Raw genomic sequence first — 22288 nt, 5'->3', positions numbered from 1 at the left:
GAAGTTACGATTCGTAAAAGAAGAACTACCAACCGTAACTGGTTAAATTTGAAAAAAACCCAATCGTAAAATCAGTTACGGTTGGTAACTAAATGTGCGATACGAACCGTAACTCAAATGCTCGATACCAACCGTAATTGAAGAAAATTCTCAGATATAAGAACATATGGTTGGTAATTGAACTATTACCAACCGTAACTCACATAGACCCAGAAATTTCAATTTCAATTTTCATCTAAAACCCTAATTTTCGATAGAAATTAAACTTAAATCGAACAAAATAAACCAAATCGTAACTGGGTTTTCAAAACATACCTCTTATAAGTCATTACAGTACACTTGATTAATTTTTGAATCGTCGATTAATCGAAGATGATGAAATTTTGAGTTTTAATGGAGGTTACGGTTGATGGGAAGAGGAGAAGAAGGAAAACAAATTTTCAATTTAGCTTTGATTTAGGTTAAAAACTGGGGAGGGTAATCTAGTTAATTTACACCCCCTATAGAACATTCCCTAACCAACCCCCTATAGAACATCCCCCAACCAACTAGAGGGACATTACTATCACACTGCCACCCCTATAACAAGTTACTAAGAGTTTTTAACTATAAAAAGATTGAAGGTTGGTACTGAGAATTTGTCTTTCATAAGTGCACGAAAGACGCTGTGAAACCAAGTAGCCTAGGCGGCTCTAAGGTAGTTTTCACTTCGCATACACCCACTTGGTACTTCCAATGTAAGGTAGTTTTCACTTCGCATACACCCACTTAGTACTTCCAATGCACATCGCTGGAGTTGTACTTTCAATGCACATCTCTGGAGTTCTTTGAACTCTACTTGCAATGCAAGTCTGTTGGCAGCTGTAGCAGGGCAACAAAGGATTAAACACCTTCGCAAATCAGTCTACATTTCATGGTTTCCACTTTCGTGGCACTAGCAATGCATGTTAAGCAAGTCAGTCTCCTTGACTGTCGCTCTTCTGGAGCCCTTTGAAAGACAAGTGCGACCAGGTTACCGCTCTTCTTAGGTTAAGTAATCTGGCTTTTTACACAACATTCAGACCTCCAGATTATCAAAACAAAAAATGAAGACAGAATGTAAACACAAAATTTACCCTACCAGTAACTTGTACAAAACATGCCTTTGCAACTGTTGTACTTTGACCAAATTTTGGCTTACAGGTTACAGGGTTTCAATTAGTGAACAAGACTCGGATTCCTGAAAATGTTTGACAGGAAAAAAAAATTGCATCCCATTGTTTTCTGATCTGATTCTTGTATATTAATGTACAAAACACAATTACAATACACCATGACACTGGACAGCAGAACTGAAGCAAAGAAGGATATAATCAAACCTTGTAATCCTTTCAGTTTTGCCAACAGGCCTACTGGCCATTCAGTTTTTCTTTTCTAAGCTAAACTGACCTTTTGAACTTCCAACTCTGAACTGATCAATCTAAGCAGCACTCGCACTAGCTCTCTTACTCTCGTTTCCCTGATTAGAAAGAAGGATTTCTCAGCATTTAATCATCAAGATGGGAAACCATATGAAATAATGAATGGGTCACCACATGGCAAGCATACAATTAAACTATCTGTCAATCACATGATTGAGAGGCCGATCAATCATGACACTTGCGAGCTATTTTAAACAGGGCAAGTGGACACTAAAATAACATATTATTATACGACTTAATTTATGTCCCATGACATTTTTCCAGTGTTTCCCTAAAGGTCACACGTCGTCGACCAACAATCTAAACCCATTTTGAGATCCCATCACACCAACACAGCAGCCAAGTATACCTTAGACATCAGTGGCACCTCCAAGACATCTATAAATCAGCACGGACTAAAACTCGTTTTAAAATGAACACTCATAATAATATGTTAAACAGCAGATATCAATCAAACCTTGAGATAACAAGTTCGCAGAGGGATGGAAACAGAACAAGCAGGTGCGCTCGCGAGCCGTAATTTTCTATCCTTGGTAGGCCTTCTATCAAGTAGGGCCGTAAAGGAAGAGTAGAAGCTGTTTCGATGTGAATAATCAGATGAGACAACTCCTCAAGGACATAAACAATCTCTTCAATTCTTAATGCCGGTAATAGACGCTCACCTGTAAGAAGGTAAGATCAGTTCAACAGGTAACACTAGAGGTGGCAAAAACCCAAGGCAGGTTAAAACATATATATTTATATATATCTCTTACCAAGATCTTTCTCATCAATTAGGAATTTATCAAGTATGAACTCGCATCTCTTAGTCAGTACACTGATTGAGATCCTGCTGACTCTGGATCTTGCTGCGCTCCAAACATTCGCTTTATTACTGTATCTAGGACCACACAAGAAAAACAATTACATAATACATACACAACAATAAAATCCTTCCACTCGATCTGTTATTTTATCAGGTTCCTCCAAGTGACAGTCACAGATCAGATGTACATTCTTTGAATACTGAAGCCGTTGGATAAAGTGAGTACTACGATGAAAGGCTGACAAACATTAATTATGGCAATGGTAACACAACAAAAGATTTACCTGCACAGCAAAAATAATTTCTGCAAACAAGTTAAGGAAAATTTGCTGCAGTGTGAAGGCATGAGTTCCACAGTCTCAACGGGTAAACAGCACGTTCGTGATGCACACCGGTCCAGAGCAGAAATTAGCCGCAGCAGAATCTACAGGTGCCAGCAATTTTATAGTTAATAACAAAAGTATTTCTGAATATTAATAAAGTGCACAACTTAAGAACATCAATGCAAGCAGTAAATGTACGTCGGCAAACTAGCTGGTTCTGAAAATATTTAAATAGGTCAGATAGAAAAACGATCTGACAATTTAAAATTCGACACGGGGATGACAATCTAAATGGGATGGCAATTTTGATCCAGGAGCCCCCCTACACCAAGACCCTCAATGTGCAGAACAAGTTCCGGAATCTGCTTAATTAGGCTTAGTCAAGTACATCGTTAGAGAGGATTACATCGTCTGGCGCATCAGATTGTTCACTCAGAATGTTGTCTCCCAGCACATCCAGGATAGTCATCTCGAGAGTTTCATCAGCCTTCTGTGTTGCAGATGAAATGACTTTGGATGGAAGTGCACGGCCACAAGAACCAACAAGGAATATTTCGTATACGTCCGCAACTTCTTTCCACAGACGTGTTCTGGAAGGTCTTGCTATGATTGGATCTTGCAAACCATCAGCACTTGTCCTGCTAACATCGTCAACAAGTATACGGTTGAAGCCTTCGACAGATAATCTCCACAGAGCCCCATCTGGATTATCTCTTCTAGTCGCCATACACCTTCACATAAGAATTTCAAAGTCATTATGCATCTCTAAGCTAGACAATACAAGTCCTCTTAATTGAAGAGAAGAATGCTGATTGCAAGCAATCATAGTAATCAAAGATTTTTGACCGACTTAAGCAAACATCTAAATATCTTGTTCGTCTTTAAAAACACTTAACTCAGCCTATAGGCAGTCAGCAAATGTACATCCTATCTACGTCATTCAACAATGACACCAAAATATAAGTATATCTTGAAAGAAAGGAAATATGCAAGTACTTGATACATTGAAAACCGGTGATCCACGTAGAAATGCAACGAAATTATTAATTTTGAGGGTGAGCGTTATAATGCATTCTCCCTATATAATTTAAAATCTTCTGTTTGTTTTAAGAAACACGTTGTTACTTCTAAAACATGTCATATAATCCAAGTTCCCATTTGAGTGTCTGCGGGTTACCTTCCAAAACCTTGAATGATCTCGGGAAATATATTGTACTTTTCAACCCTAGGAGCTGATACAAAAAGGTCAACCAGAACCGGAACAAGCTTTTCAGCAAACAAATGATTTGTGATGCTTGGAGGCCCACTCTTAGTTGTGGCTGAGCCTGACTTCGGAGATTGAGAGGCAGTGGCAACCCCATTAGGAAACTCCGACTTACCCATTTTTTGAGTTTTGGTGGGTGTCATAGGAGAACCCTCGAGCTTTTGCCTGTCCACAGGAGAAACCAAATCCACATGAAGTGCCATTTTACCATTTCCTGGCTTATGTTTGTCAACTTCTGCTTCATTTTCCTGGTCTGCTAAAAGAACATCAGATCCAGGAAGGTGGCGCAAAAGCTCCCGAAGAAGATGAGACCACATGGAGGACAGGTGATCAGATGGACGCAACTGTGGTAGAACCTCCAGCATAGTACGTTGGACTGGTGGAATATGTCCCTGGAATAAATAATAAGCCATTATGTACAGAAGTTTCCCCAGTAAGATGATTGGACCAAATAACGATCTCGTGTCACCTAGTTTGTAAAATATCGATTTTTATTTGAACTCGTGTCACCTAGTTTGTAAAATATCGATTTTTATTTGAAGGAAAGTAAAATATCGATTTTTATTTGAAGGAAAATAAGATATGAATGGTTGGCAATATGCTATTTGCCCACCACCATTCAGGCCAGCTGAGAATCATTCAGGAGATGGCAGGTATGTGGGCTTAAACAGTGGTAGTTCTACAAAATCACATGAAAAGGGATTTGTAGCACTGCAGCACCACCAACAAGGTTCCAAAAGACTTCACCGGCAGGACAGAAGAACAAAAGAAAAGAAAAGAAAAGAATGTGAAACCATTGACGTACAGTATCTGCTTCACTGCTATCACTGGTACTCTTGGGTTGCCTAACAGCCAAATGTATGATTTTCAGCAACTGCAAATACAGGTCATCATCAAACATCTTTTGTGTTTGAACAAATAGTTCACCTGCAACAAATATTTAGTCAGGTATGCACATCCAATTTTATGTAAATAGTTTTCAATGAGAGAAGGAGAGGCTAAAAAATATGCCCAATAAGGCAATAAGCATGAAGAAATCAACTCTTCTGGTAATCGCATTGTTGGTGAAAAATGTTGGTGTATATTTCTCTACTCTGCATTACCATTGCATTTATAGTTGCTGATTTGCTGATATGTTTGAATTTGACTGACGATGAAGATAATCCACCCACCATAATTTTGGTCAGTGGATGGAGAGTCAAAAAGGAACTGTCACACTAGTCTGTCACTGTTCTCATGATTCCTTTTCTAACATTTACTACTTGGAATATTGATGGTAGGGATAAATTATTAAAACAAATGCATCTTTATGCAGATATCAGATATTAATTGAGGCAAAATTGCTCATGCAGCGTTTTGAGATGCATTACCTAAACTCTGTAGGATTTCCTGCTTAACCTTGCTCGCAGCAATAGCACTACAGTTTGGTCCTCTTTGAAGAACAAGCTCGTATACATCAAGCACTGACTTGAGGTAAGGCATAGGCATGTTCCCCTGATTCAAGCAAGAAAATTAGCTAAAGAAACTTAGATGGTACTAATTGAAATTATATGCTTTTTAGAGGAAAAAAAAAGTCTTTAGACTCTCTACTGCTTTCTCAATTTTGTCTGTCCTACACTGAAAGTTCTACACAAAGATCAATTATGGGGTATATCAAATTTTGATTCAAAATAATAACTTGCAACCATTTTTCCCAATAATACATCAACTTCAAACCAACAGCTAGAATGAGCGTTTAATAGTGGAAAAAAAAAAAGTTGTGTTGTTGATTGTAAAAGACAGCAGCTGTGGATTTGGAAGTATGGCAAAAAAAAAAAAAAACAAGGGTTACACTCCCACAATGAAACCACTTCTTTTCATCCTTTCGTCCACCCACCGAAACCCTTTTTTGCACAATGTGAAACTACTAACCTTGGGAGAATGTGAAACAACAGTTGTCTGCAAACAACTTATTGCAGCAAGAGCAACCTCCTTGCTACCATTTAAAATGCTATTTCTTACAAAAAGAAGCAAGGACTCCCATCCTGTAAAAATAAAAGTTGTAATTAAAACAATAAACAACTAACACCACCGACTGAACTACGAATATTTTTTGAAATAAGTTTCAAAGATAAACTCACCTGTCCAGAAATTGGATAAATTTTTAAGGAATGGAAAAAAGGATCTTAGAATGCGTGCAATTCCACCTAATACAAGTACAATAGTCTCATCCCACTGCTTCTGAGCTGTGTTACGACTGTAAAGACATTTCAAGAAGTTCTTATATGTCAGTATCCTAATAACAAGAAGGCTAAGTTCTCAGTTGACAAGAACCTTTAGAAGAACAGCAAATGATATGTACTTTACCTATGATGTATGAGCATGTGAATTGCTTTCCCCCCTCTCACCCCAAGTTCTTTACCTTGCCATTCATCAGTGGATGAATGTGCAGCCTGCCAGAAAGACACGTGGATTTGTCAAATAATCCGCCATTTTGCACTTCATGTTCTCAGTAATAACACACATTACCATGTGGGAAACGTGATCCAATGTGGGGAAAACATAATTCCAAAGGCAATCTTCCCACATGCGCCTCGAAAGCTTTTGTCCATGGGTGCCCAGAGTTTGAAAAAGTGTCCGGATTGAAGAATTCCTAACCTGTAACAATCATGTGAATATGATTATTCTATCTCTGCGCCTTTGAGAGACAGAGGAGAAGCAGCTCCATTATGTTGTTACTTATACCAACAACAATAATAACAACCGAGGTTTTAATCCCAAACAAGTTGGGGTAGGCTAGACCCATGTCGAAGTCACAAAATCCAGAAACATAGAATAAGTAATAAAAAAACAATAACAATAATGCTACCGATAAAGTTACGTGTACTACTAAAAAAACATAAAAGAAACAAAAAAAGGGGTTTTCCATAGCCCAGCAAAATAAAGAAAGTTCTCTTAAAAATAAAATCTAGAAAAATAACTCTTGGAGGGTTGTGGTCTCATTACATCCTTAGATTCCTTAAAACACTACAGATCAATTGTGAGTAGTTTGTAAAGAATTGTATCCAGGGGGTTGGCTTCAATACCTCGAGACTGATTTCAGTTTCATGGGTCTTGCAATCAAAGACATCCGTAATCCGGGAAATAGGAACTAAATCTTGTTATATCTGCCCATTAGAAGGTCCAAATAGAGTCTTGAACAAATAGGATCACAGCAACCAAGAAATGACATGTGATCTCATCACAATTACCACTTCATTATTGCGCTTTTAGGCCCAAAGCATTTATATATACACATCTATCAATGTATCATTAGTGCCGTACTGATGCCGCCCCATGTGTAGTAATTGAGGTTTGAGAGGAAACAGTGCAGCCATAGTTATTAGTTATATTTACTTTGTTTTAAGTTCTTCTTTATTTTCATCTTTCTTCTCTTACACAAGTACACACATTTATATCTTCGTTCGTCTTTTCCTAAAGTCAATATGTACCTTTCATGTGTGCATGTTGTCACCCTTTTTTATGTTTGTCGCTAGCAATAGTAACAAAATTGACAAACCCAAAAGCTCACATTTTAAAAAACGGATATACACAAAATGGTACTAACGACTGTACTAAGTGACCAATAACTTTTATTATGAGGAGACAAATCCTGACGTGCTCTGTCTACACGAGAAGGTGTATGCACTCAACTCCTAATTAATCTTACTAAATAACAAGTAATCTTTCTCAACAATTTATTTATTAATACAATACTGAAAGAAGAAACTGAAGGTAACATATAACATTTACCAGACAATAAGGAACAGTGCTAGTTTTTCTACTTCCACACCAAATGTCAGTCAGCCACTGGCGTCAAAAAAGGCAAGAACTAAGAGAATCTATCAAGAGGCTGAAGACTTAGGTAAGGTCTCCAATATCAGAATGCTGGTCAAGCAACTGTTACGGCTACCACACTAGTCTTAACTGGTGTTAAAACCAGCAAGAGGCTCACAGACTTCTCACCAAGGATAGTCAGTCTGGGTTATAAGTACTACCAGTCTAAGGGCCGCCACTAGAAGTCCATATTTCTCTGAACTGTGTGTAATGGTTACCTATCATCGCTGACAATAAACAAATAAGCTTTCCTTGTTACTAGCTTGCAGATATGGCAAGTAAGCTAAAATCACTAGGAATTTCAATTTACAACACTATAAAGTAAAAAATAAAGGTAAATATACTTAAAGAAGGAAAGAAGATGTGGTATGACAATGACTCATTGCCCATGTTGCTGAAAGGAAAAACCTCTATAATCACTTATGGGCGGGTAGCACTGATATCAATTTCGGGGAAGAGGGTCTGCATATCAAGTTCGCTTAGGAGGCTTTTCTTAGCTTATTTGTTTTCTACCTGCGATACGGGACTCACCTTTTACAGAACCCCCATCTATATTTTCCACTTCTCATGAACTTATAATTATTTCCCAGCAATTTAATGAAAAGGCAAACTATCAATGAGATAGCATACAGATTTGCCGATACTTGTATTAACCAAGCTATAAGACGATGGAAAAATTGAAACTCCACAGAGATGGGCATCATACCTCTGGCCTCTCATCAGCTCCAAGCTTTTGAAGTAGAGAGAAAACTGAGAATAGCAATTTTTCACGATCGCTCGTCCGCACTAATGGAAAACGTTGATGAATTTTATCTTCAACATCTTCATCCATCTTTTCATCACCTTTGTGCTTTATAGCATGTCCATCAATAGATCCTGAAAAATCAATGGACATCATTCAAATGTATGTTCCTCGGATACTTATGCATTCTAGTCACTTATTTATAGCAGCAGCAACCAGTCATACAAGAGTGATGAGAACCTGTTTCCTTGTGTTCAGGATTCCCATGAGGGAGCCCCTTAGCAATAAAATCAGTTGTAGTCCAGAGAAGGCCTATCGCTGTCAGGCTTATATTAAGTTCGGTTAATTGGGCACTGTATGCTCCTGTTACTTCTATACATCTGAAAAGTGAGCCAGAAATGAGCATAGGGTCAGAATATGCTGCCATAAAATGTCATCAGCCCATAACTACGCGGATGAGCAAAGAAGCTAATGAACCCAATAATAGATCACCAGTTGCCAATAGTTTGACAAAGAATCTTACATGTCCAACCAGTGTACAGGTATAGTCGCTAGCCCATCATTCATTATAACACGTATGCTCTACAAAATATAAGAGAGTAGCTGCATAATCTTGATTACTTGATCATAATACTTTTGAAGCATAACCAAAGACCCATACCTGGAATCCTAACGGGATAAGATCCCTCTCTGATGCGTCAGCAACAGACCTAAAATTGAAGTACACAAAACATAGTTAAAGAAAAATGAAAGGGAAGCAAGAAAGCGAAGAACAACAGCAATGAAAACAAGAAAAAAAGAAGTGAGAGTTAAAGACCAGGACAAACCTCAATGTTTGGAGAATTGCCAGCCAACTATAATACAGCTTGTCCCCGTGTCTCTAAGAGAAAGTTTAGGAGAGACAACAATAAGATAATTTGAATAGCAGAAATGCAGATTAATGACAGTTCTTTATTTACTGACCTCCAAAACATGCAGCAGAATTTTCAACGATCCAGCTCGGACATCAAGGTTTTCTGTTGAAAAGTAAAGGACCCGTAATGGTGATATCACAGCATACTCAAATGAATTTGATTCTGTACTGGTAATATCCATCTGAAACAGAGAAAAGGGTACATCAGTATCACATACTTCACTCTTATGGACCGTAGAACCAGACAACTAATAGAGAGAGCCCTCACTTCCTTATTTGGATGTCTAAAACGAGACCCTTGGAATTTGTCAGAACCTAAGACAGAACATATCGATTGATCTAATGCCTCCAGTGCCAAATTTCGTAAGTGGTGACTAGAATTATCCGCAAGCTGCAGCATACTAGATTATGTTAATAGGAGCATATACTGCAGTAAAAATATTTGATAAGAGCAATCACATTTGCTATTACCTCAAGAAGATGTCCAACAACTTGATCCCACAGAGGCTCCACTCCTAATAACATGATATACTTGCAGCTCAGCAATCAGCATATATTGAATGGTGTAAATCGAAGTACAAAGGAATGTGTGTGACTACGTTAATGTATCATTTTGCAACTCTGCGAACTAAGAACATAAGAAATGACAAAGTACAGAAAGCTCGATAAATGTTTCAAAATGTACAAACACGAAGCCATATAGCTTAACTTTAAAAACCAGGTTAGTAGTGAGTGACCTGGCTTTCAAAACTCTTATCTTCTAGAATGCACTTACAAATTGTTAATTTCTAATCATTCAAAATGGTAGCATAACAAACTTCTCTAATGTTAAACTTATGCTTGCAACAAAGAAGTAAATAGGTACAACACAATAATCATGATAAACATAATAGGACTTCATAAGCTGTCCAGGATATGCCGTTTCTAGAAACATACACAATATTTTTGATGCGCAGAAAGCAAATGCATCGACAATAACACCAAGCAAAAAATACGGAAAGAAAAAGGTTGAGTAAAAACGGAAATCATTTCTATGAGCTCTCAACTACTGACCCTTCTCGGAATTATTACATTCCGAGTTTCAACTTTCATGAGAGATAATTGGAAATCGGTGACCCAATTGTGGGGGTAAATCGGGTCAACTGTGGGTCGTGAGTAATTCTACAACACTGTTTTTAGCAGCAAATCAAATATCAAGAACCGACTGTGCCTAATAAATACAACATAGAAGATGATGGTATATAATCCGCTTGCAAGTTATTGTGCAAAAAAAAACAAAGAAATAAACTGGAGATTTCCTCACAGAGATCTGATACGTACTGTGCATATTATTTGTTAGTATCGATATCATTTTTTCAACGGAGAAAGTTATGCTTCCAATGTGCTGACTTGAAGTTTGTACAGGATTACTTGAGTTTCCTGGCATGCATTGATTTGATAGTTGGCGTAGGGCAGAAAGAAGTGACTTAACTGCAGATATGTGCATCATTGCTGAGCTCTCAAACAACTTCTCAACAGAGAAAAATTATGTTAGAATATGTTTAAGAAAGAATTGACATCAAGAAGTCCAGTGGTTTCCTTACTTGAGAATTCAGTGAAGAAAGGATGCTGAAATCACTATACTGGCCAGATGATTCTCTTGTGAGCCTTGGAACCGAAGCAGAGACCTCCTAGGCACATACGAAAGCAAGAAAGAGTTGAGCGCGTTGGCTCAGGGTGATGCCCATGTTAGAAACCACACATGTCCCAATCAAGGTACAAAATATTAAATTACATCTAGTGACATGCAGGCAATAACATATCATAAAAGTGCAGAGCAGAAAACAGTATGAAGAGAGGTTCTTTAACATGTGATAGAAGTTGATTGGGGGACCTGGTCCAAAAAAATTTAGAAGCATAAGATCAGATCCGGTTGTTCGTCTCAGAAGCCTCGACACAAAATACGAATCTAAGTTATGGAATCAAATATCCTCAGAAAAGAAGAATCAAGTCGCACGATGGATTTATATGCCAGCAATCAGCTCTTGCATTTCTCTCTGTACTTGATTAAGCAGATGTGCCAGCTATTTTATTTTATTTTTGTTTGTTATTGCAACATACTGGTGTATTTTACTTACAAATTTCACTATGATACTCTAATACTGGCTTCAAAAGAATATTGAGAAAACGTTCAACGCACCATTGATTAATTGACCTTCCTAGTGACTGATAAAAAAAAAAGAGAGACATTACTGAACTTCCAAAGCAAAAAGCAAAGAATTAGCGTCAAATCTTGGCTGTGAGGTAAGCACTTTAAGAATCAATTGGTATACAAGAGAGCATGACCTCTGAGAAAAAGCATCCACCCTTATCCACAATCGAAGGAAATAAAAAGAAAAAGCAGCCACTATACCACGTCATGACTATACAGAGACGAATAGCGTATATCGCTATCATTTAATACTGCTGGTTCAGCATTTCACGACACGGGTGCGACAAAGGTAACAAACATATTTCATTCAAACCTGCGTTGTAGCATGTGGAGAATGGATTGCCCGATCTAGTGCAGCTAGAGTCTCCAGCACCTGAATAGGATTGGCAATAATGCTAAGTGCGAGAAGAAAAATAACAATATTAAAATCAAGCAAACTAAACTTTTAAGCACTTTACAAATATCACTACATTTACACCGTGCCATTGTCATAGGCAGCACGTTGAAATCCAAAACCTCATCAATGGGATGATTAGATGAAAAGTTATTAGACTCGATATCTACTGTTGATGTGAACACAAAACACATCATGCTACGTTATTATGTGATGTAAGAGAGAAGGAAGCAGTGGAAGAGGAAAACATCAAAAACATACCAAAATCCATGATGGGCCCAACATATTATGTAATCGATGAGATATGTTGAAGAGGGTCCTCAAGGCCTGTGACACAAGAAAGGAACTTTGGCACTTAGTAAAAATTGGCGACAAAAATTTAAAATAATGGACACAAATTCTACAGCAAAAGTTTCAAAAGAATATAACACATGTGGAGCCAAACTCAACACCTGCACGTTCTTTGGAGTAAGGACTACACTATCCCGCAGATCAATTGAATGTTCGGCCCGCCTTGACCCGGGAGATTGTAAAACACTGCTGAAGGATCAGACAATATTGAAATAAATCAACTTCATGTATAACCTGCAGATATAAGCAGCTGATCTGAAATTATGGACAAGTACCTCCTCTTTTCAGCCTCAATTGGCATACTGATCGTGAATTTGCATAGGGAGGCAAGGAAAGAATTCAAAGGTTCTACAGCATGGAGCACCCCACATGCCTGCGAATAATAAGTCAACATCATTAACATCTAGGAATACTGTAGTTTGAGAACTCAAAACTAAGCTGAATCAGCTGATCTTTTCTATGTTTTTTTTTATTTGAAGCATGGCTGATCTTTTCTATGTAATCATACTGTATATATCACTTTTAAAACTAAAATGATAAACCATGAACATAACCTAACAGTAATACAGGATACTTAATGAAAATAATAACCAGAGGGTAGACTGTATTTACAGGCTAAACCACACAGCGTCTGTATTGGGTTTACCTGAGTGAATGCCTGATATCCTTTCAATATTTCCAATATGATAGCTTCTCCTTGTGACCTTCCAACACAGAGAGATTAGTTGCATGAAGTATTATAGCTGTACTGCAAGACATTTTTTAGCTCAGCTCAGACAAACAACGCACCTACCTAGTCAAAATCAGGGAAAGAGCATCAAGGATGGTCAACCACATGGAATCAACCATAGCGGTGCAGAGAACTGCAGTTTCCCCAGTACACTTGAATGGAGGTTCACTATCACATCTGGGGGATTCAAGCTGGATATATCAAGAAGGAAAAAAAATAATATTAAAAAAAAAATGTCATATGCTACCCCCACAAATAATTTAAGGAAATAGGTAACTCTTACCTCACCAACATCCACAGCTTCATCTGTCAAAGTGGCCACGGTAAAAATGACACCTAAAAGACCTTCAACTGCTAAAGTTATTGCATGAGCTTCACTAGCAACCATGACTGCAGCATTTGAAGCATCATTGTCCAGGCTCCACTCGATTCCTACAAGAACTTAAGAGTCAGCCAAGGTATGAAGAATCTTAGCTATGGATATGTATCTCCATAGAAATCTAAAAAGATTCAGGACAATGTGTCCCTATAGCAAAAGATGCAAACCTAGATTCAAACCTAGTCTGACATAGACCTTCAGCCCAGAACAGATGTATCTACCTCAACAAGTGAAAGCATATAACTACCACCCATTTTACAGACATAAAACAAAGGAGGAGGCAGCAAATGCAGATGCACGGTCAAAAAGCAAGGTAGCACCCAAGGTTGGCATGGTTGTTTTGGTAATTTGCATGAATCCCATAGAAACTTGGCGTAGGAAAACAGGTTTCTGGATGTCAAGTTATCCACTAATAAGTTTTAAATTCCTAAACATAGGAAAAATACAGTCCACCATGGTTTTTAGCAGATGGAATGATAAAAGGCCATGCGGCTAGAAAACTGATTGTGTGAATTGGTAACTATTCCTCGCTTTACCCTGTTGCACGATTGGAAACTCCAGAGTAGGTCGTGGGCATTTTTAGACCCCCGAGATTTTCCAGAAGAAAAGAAAAAAAAAACAGACCAGAACAGAACAGAAAAGAAACTGATACCTTTGGCTTTGCTACTAAACATTCCTGCAACTGCCGCAAGGCTTTCTTCGCTTGTATCTGGAATCTAAAATAAGAACTAGGCATCGTCAAGGAAGTAATGGGGAGATAGAAAGCATCAATTAAAAAGGAGTGCGATGAATGAACCCCCTAGTCCTATAGTTTTATCAGCACAATTGAGATGAAAAAGGAGCATGCTAAGCCATGTATCCTAAGCCATTAAACCCCTTCTTTCCTTTTCCGCTACCAAACTAAACATAGCATGAGGTAGACAAACACAGTTTTAATATCAGCTTAAGGCACGTGATGTGGTTCATGAGAAACAAACCCAAATTTCCAAACATACATAGACAAAATATACAGCAAATGAAAAATACTTTCACCTGTATACTTGAAACAACTCTAGCAAGAGCTTTAGTCATACCCTCGACAACATTTGTGTTCTTGGGATTCCTACAAGCCATATAAATTAAGAATTATGAAAATGTGCTAATAAGACATCAACTTTTGTTTGAGTGTAATATCAACATCTTAAACTCTACCAAGTTTCAGCACACAATTACGTCGCTGCAGATAAAAATATAAGTTACCTCAATCAACAATACACCCAATAGATAGCTTACAAGTAACTATTCCATAAAGGCTACAAAATTCAGATTATTTTACTATCGTAATTGTACTTTTTTCGGTCCCTCCTCAGCTTGTCTATCTCAAAGTTGCCCTTTCATACTTGAAGTTTAACAGCATATAAGTTAACTTGTTCTCCAGAAATCTTTTAGGCAATAATTTCAAACCTCTATCTTCACACTACTAAACTCACACCGACAGAGTGTGATTCCCACACATCAGGTACCCAATCTACTAGTGTAGACAACTTTCTGCTGGCTCTACCATTTTAAAAACATGAACCAACCCAGCAAAACATGAAATCTTCAATTTCTCTCTCAATGATTAAAGAGCACATTTATTCTAACAGGATAATGCGATGAAACAACTCATCATGGTCATAAACTTTAGAATGGCTGTAAAGTATATATACTCAAGGTAGATTTCTTACATGTCAAAATTCTGGAAAAGGAGGCTTAATGTCCGTACCTCCACGCAAAATCCCTGCCAGAACAGCAAGGTTTCTGATTTTTTTAGGAAGATCATATATTGCTATGTGCCAGATGACCAAATCTGATATGCAAGTAAAAATATATCTGAGCTATTAATTTTACCCTTAAGACTTCTAGAACAAGAATGCGGTGCCACAGTCGTGAATCCAGAAAAGTTACCTTCACCAACATACTAAGAAAAACCTGCAGTACGCAACAAAAAATGTTATTCCTAGTAAACCAGACATGCTTAATCAAACTAAGAAGCTGTATATCAGATTAAAACCAGTGATTTAACTTGACACATATACCAGTTCGCTGACCAAAAACAATGAAGAACCAACTAATGCAATCATACCTCACACTCGGTGACAAGGGATGAACTGTAAAGTCTTATAACATGAGCGACCGATCGCAAGACCAGACGGCGAAAAGAAGGCTCCCCCGCTTCACCCTCAAGCTGAATACACATGGAATTCGAAGTGCACAAAAGCAAAAACTTATTAGTAGATCTGCTCACAAAATAAAAATTGATGCCTATAATAATTCATATCATCTAACTTAAATTACCTCAGCATTGGTCCGGAGTGAAGTCATGAGAAGTGAGCAGATTTGATGACGCAAGACCTGATAATGTCACATCAAACGAAGGCTTGATAATCCAAACAAAACACAAAACAGATGGAGCTAGATCTCTACATATGCAAATGATAAATATGCGACTCATAGTCCAAATAGTGAGCATAAACCTTAACCCAAGGTGAGTAAGGCTCGAAATAAGCTTTATACATTATTTTATTTTATTTTAAAAAAAAACATATCAAATACCACAATAAACCCTGGTACAATATTCGAGAAACAACTATCTGATCCATAAAAAAATGGCTGTTGCGAGTTATTTAGAGTAGTTTATGTTTTACAAAGAGAAAGGAATACATACATGACAAAAATTAGATAGGCAATTATTTATCATCAATTCCTTATCATGATACCCTAACACTATAGGGTATGCATCGTGAGTTCTACTCCACATGGTGTAAACCAAATTTAGACCGACAAACATTTATCACCATGATACCAGAACACTTTTTGCAGCATGAGTCTTACACAACATGGTGTATATCAGATGTTGTCAGGGCTGTCAGTGGGAGAACCACTAGTGTATTTGATGTTAGTTATAAGATAACAAAAGAAAGCTACCCCAATTTTAAGGCATGAGACAAACGCATAAAATAGATGACCCAAGAAATACAGAAGTGCCTTATAAATCAAAATGTGACGAAGCATAAGTTCTAGTAATTACATGATTCATCAGTAAGCCTGGATCGTTATAAAATGGATAGGTTCACAACGTGCCAAACAGTGTAAGCTTTAAGTGGGGTTTATGCAGGATACACTTATCATGCAGCAGGAATTTGGCAGTTACCTGTTCGTATGGCACCAAAGTCCTAAATATAGCCACATAATTTGACAGAATGAACCTGTAGAAACGCAAATTTCGCAATCAATGACTAGATTCATTCACACAAGAAAAACTTATGAGTATGAGCTTCTCCTTTTTTGCATAGCATGCCTCTAGTTCATATGGTGTTACTTAGAAGTTGCAATAGCAACTGCAAGTAACCACAAAATGGATAGCAGCATGATGAACATCGAACATCCAACTAAAAGTAACTCTCCTTAAACTCAAAAGATACTAGATTCCAGAAAGTTTTAGGTTTCTGTAACAGTACACAAAAACTCTGCGAACTACAAGGAATAATAAAGCAGACAAAGACAGTAAGACACACAAAGAAATTATACATGCAAATTAACTAGCTAACTGATTCAGTCATTTGGTCTTACTCAACATGTCTGATCAGCTGAGTCAACTCTAACTGGTCCACTGGTCTGACTCACTTACGAGTCAGATAAGAATAATACCCTCACTCCTAATTTAACTTGCATACATACAAATAACTAGTTGATCAACTAAGTATAGCTATCTATCCCTTATATAAACTAACTTGAAGCGTGATTAAGTCTATTATAATAAAGATATTGAAACAAATATTGGTGCAATTGCTATATGATTCGAAAGTCAACTTGTTTATATGAAAATAACATAAGACTAAGAGGAATAGATTCCTTACTCTAGTATATCAAGTACAAATGTCCTTTGAAGAGAGTTAATGCGTAACCACGTTGCCTAGTATCACACAAACAACCATTGATAAGAAATCAGTAAATGCTGTATTAATTAGACTAATTGGCGACTAATATAGGGATGGATGCATAACAACCCGGAATGAACTTTGAAGAATTTAATAATTTTGGATGGTAGAATAGAAGTATGAATTTAGAAAATCTGGCCAGCAAAGAAGCTGGTATAAAAAAATCAGCACATACAGATCCACCTGCAGCTAGTGCTGTCAGGTCTTCAAGCAAGCGAAGCCCAATTTTTCCTGCTTTAGTTAAACTATCTCGCACTGGCAGTGGCCCTCCAGAAGGAAAATCATTTTCAAGTGACCTGTCAACATGTGCGCCAGCAGAAGCAAGAACATAAACATAATTCCAAAGTTTCAAAACACCATGCAAGTTTCTCTCTATATGTTATCTGAACAAGTATGTAGCAGCTTACAAGAGTAGAATACAATAGACAAATGGTATCTGCAGTTACATACTCTGCGCGGTTTATACTGCGACTGAGATCACCAGTGACTGAATTGGATCGAGAGGAATGACTTCCAGCACCCGCTTTACCAGCAGGAAGTGACTCAGCAGCGATAACATGATCAAAAATCAACGCCACCGCTTGCCTGAAAGTAGCTGCAGCAGTACTACGGAAAATAATCTAAAATCAAATTGAGTACATACAGAAAATAGAATGGAGATATAGCCAAGACAACTAAAAGGAACAAATTAATAATAAAATAACAAGTTATTCTTGGTCACATATTAAGTTATACTTCAACTTACTTGCGCACACTATCAGATGACCGGTTATTTTCAAGGAGAAGCAGACATATACCAAGTGCTTGGGCCATATTGTCCTGAGAATTGTAAACCATGTTGTTCTATGTTAAAATTATTCAAACACCAAAAAGATATTGTATATCAAGTATTCTAGCTATCCACATCATTACCTCCCAAATCTCCTGTTTTATTTTCTTTGTTCTTGTTGGGATATTTTATTTTGTTTTTTAATTATTTTCATTAGCTAATTAAAATCGTCATAAGAAAATAGCTAAAACACAAGGAGTCTTATGGAACAAACTCTAGAAAACAGGAAAACAAACTCAAGTTGGCATTACTAAGATCGTACTCATACAAATAAGCTGGCACCATAGCTGTTCATCTGCGACAGGCAGCCTCTTACTCGAATATGACACACAAATGGATGCTCATGTCAATTATGGAGGGCCCTAACACACATCCATGAGTAATTAACAAACATATATGTAATCACAGTTTTGCTTAAATAAGTTTATTCTTTACTTTTTTTTCCTTTCCAGTAAAAACAGTCTACTCAAAGCTAGTTATAGGGAAAAAAAAAAAAGCCTAGTTAGAGGGGTAACATTAACTAGTTAAACATATTGGATTATCAGCACATCTGCTGCTCTGCATGGAGTTCAAAAAACTACGTTTGCGGTTTACGGTATGCAGAAAAGTCATGGAAGCACGGTAGGTAAAAACCATCATCGCTAAATAAATAAAAAAGAGTGAACACTGGAGGCATAGAGAAAACTAGAAAGTGTGCAACTCGGAATCACCTCATTTTCAGGATGTAATCGCGACTGGAATATAATGAGTATAGTTTGTAAAGTCTTCAGTTGAACAATGTCATCGGCCATTTCAGCATGCTGAAATAATAACACAAGTGGGCATCAGCCTTGACATTAAATACTATCAAATCAGCAACATCATAAGTAACACAAGCTTACTTTGTGAGAGAACGCAAGTTTAAATGCAATGGTATATGGAATAAGAAAGAAACCACCAGTGAAATTGGAACAGTAATAATGAGCATGCTGACTGAATATTTCAGCAAGTACCGCATATGGTCATCTATCAATCTACGGTTAAAGCTGCCATGCACACCATATTAATAGACAAACCAGATGTCTACAGTTCTCAAGGCAAAGAATGGGCCAAACTGATCGAAAGCATGGTTCTAAAAATCAGCCAAGGGTGTGTGAACTCCGCGTATCTCTGAACGTCTTCTCATGCCTCTACAAGGTCCGCCTTTTACCCAAAAAATGCGATCTTGAATGGTCCTCCCGAGGCATATTTGTGGAGAAGTCCGAATAAAACTGACGTGACTATAAGATTTTTTTTTCTTTTTTTTTTGGAGATTTAAAACGGTAACTTCATAGTTCTTCCACTACTGCCAAACTACAGAGAACAAAGAAGTGAAGGAGTAAGACGATCAAGGCACCGCCTTTAGGTACCTAGATAAGGCTAACAATTCGAGGAGAAACTACGGCTCAAGGCACCACCTTGCCTCTTCAGAGGAAACCGCCTTGCACAGCATAAACGCATTTTAAAGCCTTGATCCAAGGAAAAGAAAACAGTGTATCACTGTTTCAAGTCAAAATGGATACTCAGTTCTGAAAATGCAAACACCTGTACATAACCGTGGAGTATTATACCTCCTGTTCTTTCTTGTCTCTCGCCACTTGGAGGTGGTGAACATAACAATTGAAGTCTAAAATTCTTTGGACACCGTGAAAGGAGAATATAAAGAGTCTACTTGCTAAGAAGATACAAAGCAGAAATGCTTACAAGACAAGGATTTCATTTTTCAAAGTAGTTGATTTTGACATAGAAAGCACTCATGCATGTGGGTGTATTCATTTTGCAAAGCAGTTGATTTTGACACAGCAAGCACACATGCATGTGGATGTTATACATGTCCAACTGTCGAACTCTCTTTCCAAAGTACATCAAGTAACAGATAATCCATAGACAAACAATGCAGGAGCTTATACACATGCCATTTTAATACCAAATCAGTTTTGGCAAAGATAACAGAGAACCTACACTACTTACCATTTGTTACAACAATAATGGTGAGAATGATATGTAAACATATCTTACAAAACAGTTTGCACGTTTCTGAGTTTCAAGTGTGCAACAATTGTATAAACCTATATCCACTTCTTCCCATGGACTTACTTGCCACTACCATTTTCAGTTTCCTATCAATACTTAGTTAGATTGGAGTGGGAAAACAATCTCAAGAGGATAAGGAACTTACATCTTTCAAGGTAGATAAAATCTCCTTCAATGCTGATGGTACAACAGCATCGTGAGATATCAACTTTTGTAAACATGAAAGTCCAATAGTACTCATCTTCACAGTTTTAACCTCACAAGCCATCAAGAATATCTTCAATATATCATCATTCTGTGCAATTTCAGCCGGACTCGACAACAATCTCAACTACAATTTCACGAAAACCAAAATTCGACTTAACAAATTATCATATTTTAGAGGTAAATCACAGATCTCAAAGGAAATAACAGATCAAATTGTGGAAAGAAATAAGAACCTTTCTAATTGCATGTTCAGCGCCTTCTTTAACTACAGGATATCTACGGCGAGCTTCTGTAGAAAGAGCTCGTAGATCTGCCTCAAGAACAGCCATGAAAGCCATTTCTATAATGAGATCGATTCAATATAAATGAATAAAATTAGGGTTTTGGTAATGAAAACTTCCTAAAATTTGAATTTAGCATTGCTTTTGATCAAGTAAGATTTTTGGGAAAGCAAAATGGACTTCTTTCTTTCCCCTCAAGTGTTGGTTTTAGAAAGAGAGGAAGTGAGTGTTACTGAATGTCGCTTGGCAGAGTTACAGAGGCGAGGGGATCTTTCTTTTCTTCTTTGGTGTACAGGGGACCCGGGGGAATGATGCGAGCATACCAACTTCATAAGTCCACGCCATATGGTGCAGGGCATTCCTTCCCTGTCCCTCATTTGTGGGGAAGGAAATCACACGGAAGACAGTCTCACTAAAGTGTTCTTTTATCCCTTCTCTACACGATAGTTTCCGTATGAATAGTGTTATACGGTTACTGAGCTTGCGTATAAATCAACTCGCTGACTTGACCGTAGCCGTGTATTATAGGTTTAAGTTCACAGAACTCGCTCCGCTCGCCCATTTCTTTTTCTTCCTTTTTCTTCTCTATTTTTTTCCTCTCTAAAACCCTATCAACCCCCTTTCGACTTCAAAACTCTTAGGAGCTAAAATTCAATGGGTTTGATCCTTACTACCTGGTGAACTATTTCCCTTTTTCAATTTCGAATTTCATCAACAAAATATTCCAAGGTGAGTGTTTCTAATTTTAGGGCTTAAATTTAATTTGATTTTGATTTTTATTAAATTAGAGATATTAGGTTGATTATGATGTCTCCTTAGGTATGTTGTTTGAAAGTTTGAGACATTATTGATTGAATTTATCATATTTTGTTGATTGAATCAAAGTGCTTGTTGTTTATGATTGATTTTTGGTTTAGATATGATACTGTTATTGATAATTTTGGATTGATGGATGATTAAATGAATATGTCTTGTGTCTAGGATAGATTGTTGGCAGATAAATTTTTATTGGGATGGGTAATTTTGGATTCATTAATGGTTTTGTTGTAATGTGATAGATAATGTGGCCAAAAAATTTTGTTGCTTGAGACAATACATTGTAGAATTTTTCAGCTAAAATATTGTTTTGTGATGATTTTGTGTATATATGTGTTATAAATGTACTCCGATAATTTTCAACGTGTTATGGATGATAGAATTCTAGTCTCTTCAAAAGATCATATTGAGCATAAAGTGAAACTCCCAAACTTGACAAATGATAGGAGTAAACCAATGAAACATCGAAGTAGTGTAAGCAGTCTTCATAAAATGTATACCGCAATTTGTAGATTTCCACATGCTAGACAAATTGTAGACGACTGTGGGTTGGTTCAATTTTCAAAATACATTATCCAAAACTACAAGACAACTGCTCAACTAGTGGTATATTTGAAAGGTGGTGGCATACCACCAATACATTTCACTTCCCTAGTTTTGAAATAGGGTTTACCCCATTAGACTTCACACAACTTACCGGAATTCCTATCGGCCAAGGAAATCCCATATCATTGGAA

The 22288-nt window shown here is 37.3% G+C and overlaps 1 protein-coding gene across 4 annotated transcripts; it reads right to left on the bottom strand.

The window, feature by feature from the left end:
- Positions 1–1110: 1110 nt before the first annotated feature.
- LOC113347127 (protein MON2 homolog) lies at positions 1111–21016 on the bottom strand. 4 transcript variants are annotated; one of them, XM_026590710.1, is made up of 43 exons: positions 20688–21016; positions 20393–20578; positions 18906–18995; positions 18112–18185; positions 17817–17972; positions 17542–17662; positions 17286–17341; positions 16580–16634; positions 15724–15780; positions 15512–15613; positions 15277–15357; positions 15114–15166; positions 14440–14509; positions 14060–14123; positions 13312–13460; positions 13092–13219; positions 12945–13002; positions 12574–12671; positions 12400–12487; positions 12209–12274; positions 11867–11926; positions 10946–11032; positions 10683–10869; positions 9834–9877; positions 9631–9753; positions 9413–9544; positions 9277–9329; positions 9111–9159; positions 8973–9031; positions 8690–8829; positions 8414–8583; positions 6361–6489; positions 6199–6284; positions 5973–6088; positions 5764–5876; positions 5223–5346; positions 4658–4779; positions 3766–4244; positions 2995–3319; positions 2550–2689; positions 2216–2340; positions 1918–2122; positions 1111–1498 (listed from the first exon to the last, which is right to left on the bottom strand). In XM_026590710.1, exons 1-43 carry the CDS (start codon positions 20790–20792, stop codon positions 1414–1416), a joined length of 5010 nt encoding a protein of 1669 aa, XP_026446495.1. In that variant the 5' UTR covers positions 20793–21016; the 3' UTR covers positions 1111–1413. The 4 variants fall into 4 exon arrangements, with proteins under 4 accessions (XP_026446495.1, XP_026446498.1, XP_026446497.1 ...); XM_026590713.1 differs by having other exon boundaries at positions 2216–2334; XM_026590712.1 differs by having other exon boundaries at positions 12400–12484.
- Between the last annotated feature and the right edge of the window lie 1272 nt (positions 21017–22288).

This window comes from Papaver somniferum, chromosome 2, assembly GCF_003573695.1.
Source record: "Papaver somniferum cultivar HN1 chromosome 2, ASM357369v1, whole genome shotgun sequence".
Lineage (NCBI taxonomy): Eukaryota > Viridiplantae > Streptophyta > Magnoliopsida > Ranunculales > Papaveraceae > Papaver > Papaver somniferum.
The sequence above is the reverse complement of the archived record's forward strand: the minus strand, read 5'-3'. Positions and strand labels throughout refer to the sequence as shown.